The sequence below is a fragment of the Euprymna scolopes genome, chromosome 35 (assembly GCF_053919585.1).
Source record: "Euprymna scolopes isolate OS-2025 chromosome 35, ASM5391958v1, whole genome shotgun sequence".
NCBI lineage: Eukaryota > Metazoa > Mollusca > Cephalopoda > Sepiida > Sepiolidae > Euprymna > Euprymna scolopes.
Window position 1 is genome coordinate 72,121,835 of NC_136516.1, and position 6,000 is coordinate 72,127,834.

The window sequence follows — 6,000 nt, forward strand, 5'->3', positions numbered from 1 at the left end:
TAAGCGTTGTTTAAATATTAAAATGAAATACGTACGGTATACGTTTATAAGCCAAATTACAATGCAATATTTTTAAAACTAAACAAACATTTGTTTAAAATTAATATTTCACCGTAATACGCCATCATCAGAATTTTTCGTATTTTTTCTTACCATGATGGTAAATGGAACTACTCAGTAATAGAGAATCCGTATGTTCAAAAAATAAAGAAAAAATTCTGATGATGGTGTATTACAACAAAATATTAATTTTAAACAAATGTTTGTTTATTTTACAAAATATTGTATTGCAATTTTTCTCATAAACGTATATTATATGTATTTAATTTTAATATTAAAATATTTTTACAAAAGATACGACAAATGAGTAGGTAAAGCAAAATACAATCAATTTTCTAACAAATATTTGTTAATAGTAATGATTACCGATTTTAAAAGGTTTTGTTAAAAAAAATAGTAAATTCATTAGATTTTTTTTATTCCTTTATAAATCATAAGTGAAGTAAAATAACTAACAATTTACATCCAAGTTATAATAATTATTTCACTATGTGTATTCTCCCATCAAATCCTAACATATGAGGTTCAGGCAACTAAGTTGTCCAAAGTCCACAGAAATGATTTCTTCATTATGGTAAAGGCTTTGTGTAGGACCATCCACACTTTTTGGAACCACTGCAAATGATTGCCACAAAACAGAGCAGAAAGTAGACCTAGGGTTTTATATTTGTTTCTGCTTCTCCTAGATATGTCTTAACAAAGACTGAAGGCGTCCCCAGCTACTAACCTGGAAATTTCTATGTCCCAGCGAAATACATTCAGTACCATCTGCTACTGGTCAGGATCATCGTTGCTTAACTTTGGTGATCTAACAGCATTATGCTGTATATTTCAATATTTAAATATCTCTTCATATACAAAGCAATTTTTTTGTTGTTGCATTTTAGGTCCAAACAACACACCCGTACAACCAAGGAGACTCTGACGAACTAACATTTGAAGCACGTGAAATCATTTATGTTGTAGAACCTGACAACCCTGAAGATATGGTAAGAAAATTTCAGTCTTTCGAATATACATACAAAAGTGTTTGGATCAAGTGTAGATGTGACATCCCAGTTATGCTGGCAACTGAAACCAACCCGCATCAAACCGTATCTTACATGATTCAAACACTACATGCCTCCCACCCCCAACCCCCAAAAATTACAAAAAATTAATAATTGTAACTTTTCCAGCTGGAAAAATGAAAAGCATATGTATTATTATATTTTTATTATCAGTCTTATTTTTTTCTTCTTTTTTTATGTGGACATCCCATCTGCTATCAATTTGTCTATTCGTTGATTCCACGTTTGATTTTACTTTGATTTTTGATCCAAACTTTACTCCCACTAGATTGTGAAGTCAATTTTGCACTCTGTCAAGACAAGAAAGGATATGCTGAGTGGCACCTCTCTAGATGTGGCAACAGTACATCTTAGTATATATATATATATATATATATATATATATATATATATATATATATATATATATTTGATTCTTATATTGATAGATTGAAGAAGTTCAGTACTATTCACTTAACTTAGTGATTAATTAAAAAAATATTCTATTGTAAAAATTATATAATTTAGTTTTTGAAATCGACGAATTTGTAAAATAATTAAAAATTCAAGGGAGATAACTCCATTTACTAAGTGAATAATCAAAAAATGAAAAGAGAATTTGGAATGTTGAAAACGTACACAATTTATTAGATTCTTGTTTTAAATCTATCTAGTTTAACAAGTTACTTTTCTTTAATTTTGAATTCCCTTAAAGCTTTTTACTTCCACTGTGATGCTAGTAGCTAATTCTGTAATATTGTTTTTATCCTGAAAAAAGAATTGAGACCCTGAAAATGAGGATTGTTTTTTTTTTCCTTTGAGATTTTTAGCTGTCGATTGCTTTTTGTTGTTTTAAATTTTAAATTAGGAAAACAAAGTTCCTTTCATCAGCTACATGAAAAATGTTTTAATTTTTTTTAACTGTATTTATTTGCTTCCCCACCAAAGCAAATTAGGCACAAGGCCAATGTGGGGTAAAAACCAGCTCCCCTAAAAGTAGGCATAAAGGGGGCACTCTGGTTACCAAAAATTTTGGATTGTCATGTCACAGTAATGGACATATCCAAAAATTATGAAAAACGATAAGGTAGAAAATTAATAGTGAAAATTGTGTTTTGTAAAAGAAAGAACCCGAAGAGTTCCAAAAGCAGGGAAATATTTTCTGAAAACTTAAAATCTTTAGCCAATTTAGAAAAACTTAATTTTTGCTGTCTTTGAAAACTATTTTCATTAATAATTAATTTTCTACCTAATCATTTTTCATAATTTTTGGATATTTTCATTACTGTGACATAACAATTCAGCAGATACCATTGGTTTCACTTGAAATTCAATATTCCATTTTTGGAATTTTGCTACAATAATGAAGAACTTTATTTGCTTAGTAACGTATTCTGCAAATGTGCCTTGAATAATAAATTTTAAGATCGAGGAGTATTTAAAAAAAAAATGTCGACCAAGGGGGCCTGTGGTATTGTGGACAGAGGCATTGAGCCCGGGGGGGAGGGGGCATAGGTCATCTATAACTTTTTGTAGATGTTTTTGTAGAGAGGAGTTCTTTTTACAGGGTGAGGGTGCTGGCCCCATGCCCAACCTTCCCAGAAGGTACATACAGCGCCTAGCCTTCCCAAATGGTCACCCATCTGATACTGGCCAGACTCAATGTTGCTTAACTTTGATCTGGCGAGAACTGGTGTGTCAACGTGATTGTGCCATACATAGCAACAACTATGGAAGGCAGTAATTACTGGGAATACAGTTAAGACTCGGCATTCTTATCCTGCCGTGATTAACCACTTGAAGAAGGCCAGAGGAACAGTTAGCCGAAATGTGGTGAAATAACAACTATGAAAGATGAGGATAATTCTGCAAATAAATAAATAAATAAATATACAAATCATCTCAAAGGATTCCAATAAAAAAAATAAATATATAAATTTAACTAGTTCAGATAATCAATAAAAAAAAATAGATTCGTCATAGCTAGGGATGCCATTAAATGTTTTGAAAGTTTCAATTAATCTTTCATTCTTCTTCTTTATAGAAATGACGAAAACAAACAAAAAAAATCCAATGTCCACCATAATTATAAAGACTATTAATCAATTTTCAAAGGTTTCAATTAACTTGCGTCTCTCACCTATCTCGCTAGTAAAGTAGTTAATCCTAATTTTTCCAGTCTCTCTCTGTAACCTTTAATCTCATAAAAATTTTACATAGTAGTTCTTTGTCAGACGATCACAAGAGTTTAGATCCAAAGAAAGTAAATGTAGAAATATTTTTATTTTGAAACCGTGACTTGTGTTAAACGATCTCAGCTAATGACTAAAACTTTAGGTATTTGTGCAGAATTTGAACCAGATGTAACTAACAGGCTGCTCGGAACATGCCGGCTTTTGCCAAGCATCGCCGATTACCAAAGCGTAACAATGCTACTGAAGAAAAAACATTTAAAAATAATAAAATCACCAGAAAAATAAATTTAAAAAAAATAGCGAAAAAAGAAACAATAACCTACCGTAACAATTTTTGTTTTATTTTTTGTAACAATTTTTTTAAAGTGTTTTTAAGTTCTTTTTGTTTTTTTTTTGTTTTTTTTAATTATTTTTTTCTGCCAAACAAAAATTGAACAAAATTAATAAGAAAACCATTTTTTTGCATGTTCTTCATGTTTAAATGAAGGTTTGAAAATAAAGCATTTATGTTTTTCATGTAATATTTATTTTGCAGTTTTTTTATTTTTGTAAGTAATGTAAACTAATCTTTTTTTTGTTACTTTTTTTCTTTTCTTTAATTTTTTTCCCGTAGGGTGGGGCTGGGCAACGGTTTTTATTTATTTATTTTTTTTTGTTTTTTTTAAATTAAATTTAGACAGCTGGGATATTCCCTTAGGATTTAGGTAAACTTTTCTACAATCACATCAGACAATGTCAAAGTGGGGTGAGAAAAGACAGCCAACCCAATCTGATAGCTTTCAAATATATGGTTTAAGATGGAGACAAAAGGATTATTACAAATTTCTGTTTCCACATAAACTCAAAAAGATAACTGTCAAGAAGCTCTCAACTGGCCCTGTGATTTTTTTTTTCCCCCTCCAATATTTTCCCCAAAGATCGTCTGTTCCTTTGCTGTGCGTTGATTGGTGTCTTAACGTCAGACTACAATGAAACCAGAGCACATGACGTCATGTTCTGAGCAAAGCAGAGCTGACTGTGAGTTACGTCTGGTTCAAATTCTGCACAAGTACCAAACTTTATCGAGTTTATTAAATCTTATAAATAAATTTATCTGGTTCAAATAATGATAAAAAAAATAAATCCATCATAGCAAGGCATGCCATCGTTTGAAATTTCAAATTAACTCACCTCTTATTCTTCTGTCTAGTAAAATAGTTAATCCTAATCTTTCCAAGTCTTTCCTGGAGCAGTATAAAAACCATCTCATGCTATTTAGCTTCACATGCCTATTTCTCTGCCGCTTTTTGACGTTTTCTTTTTCATTCTTTTTTGCTCATTTACTTTTTCATCTGTTAATGATTCAATGAGGAATTGAAAATATTCATAGTACATACAGAACCTTCATCAATTATTTGATTTTAACAAAAATCATATAATGTTATATTATTTTAAATATTCAATTGTCAAAACTTCCAATACTATATAATAATTTATTAAGATTGTTTAAAGTGATTTTTTTTTTTTTTTTTAAATATATATATATATTATCTTTTCTAGGATGAAGGTTGGTTGATGGGAATCAAGCAGTCGGACGGTTTAAAAGGCGTCTTTCCAGAAAATTTTACAGTCAGGCTTACAGGATAACATTCAGGATCTATACTTTTAATTGGAATGATACAAATTTTTCTGGGTTTTTGTTTTGTTTTGTTTTAATACGCCTAGCTGCTGCTACTGCTGCTAATTTGAATAATGCTCTCCATTGTCCAATGATCTTCTTTGGTTCAAATACATCACTGCCATCAGTTTTGAACTAAGGATTTTGATTGGTCATTATTCAACCAGTATCAGTTAAAGCTCCCTGTTCTCCTTGTGAAGTAGAAGCATTACATGGAGGGACATCAAGATATTGGTAAAAATATGCATCTCTGTATTTATATATGAAATTTTATGTAACTGTTATAATACATTTTCTCTTCATTTCTCCATCATATCTCTCTTGTTCTGATCTCTGGCATTTTGATCTATCTTTTTTTCTTTCTCTCTTTTCTATCCCTTTCTTCTTTTCCATCTGTCCTCTCTCTTTCTGTACACCCTCTCTTTATCTCTCTCTGTACCCCTCTCTCTCTTTTTAGCCCCTCTCTTTCTTTAACCCCCTTCTCTCTGTGTATATCGCTCTCTTTCTTTACCTCTCTCTTTTGTTAACCCCCTTCTCTCTATCTCTCTCTCTTTAACCCCCTTTCTCTGTACTCCTTTCTCATATATATATATATATATATATATATATATATATATATATATGCATACACTTCCTTTTCTCTCTCCATACACCTCTCTCTCTTAAGCCCTTCTCTCTCTCTCTCTCTCTCTCTCTCTCTCTCTCTCTCTCTCTCTCTCTCTCTCTGTACATTTCTCTTCTTCTTTACACTCTCGAAATATGCATTAATGTTTTGAATAATTGGAGATTTTCATGCTGATTTTTTTTTTTTTTCTTCTTTTTAAAATTTCTTACCCAGAAATAAAAATGGCGGCTAAAACGTTGCACGATTTTCATCGAATGTAAATGTCAACAAAATATAAAAATTTCTAAAACAAAAAGATTAAAAAAATTTGCAATTGCGTTTTTATTTTATATTTTCACTTATTATAAACCCAATTATTCGCAATAGATGTGAATTAATTGAACATTTATTTATTCAAGTTTTTGAAAAAACAAA

General features: G+C 30.6%; 1 protein-coding gene across 1 annotated transcript in view; it reads left to right on the plus strand.

Annotated features, from left to right (window-relative positions):
- Window positions 1-5,583, plus strand: part of LOC145259922 (myc box-dependent-interacting protein 1-like) — a 219,252-nt gene extending 213,669 nt beyond the window's left edge. The window contains exons 13-14 of the mRNA XM_080117878.1: window positions 948-1,049; window positions 4,844-5,583. Of these exons, the coding sequence (XP_079974004.1) occupies window positions 948-1,049; window positions 4,844-4,930 (189 nt within the window). The 3' untranslated portion in view covers window positions 4,931-5,583. The remainder of the gene's footprint in view (window positions 1-947; window positions 1,050-4,843) is intronic.
- The last annotated feature ends 417 nt before the right edge of the window (window positions 5,584-6,000 follow it).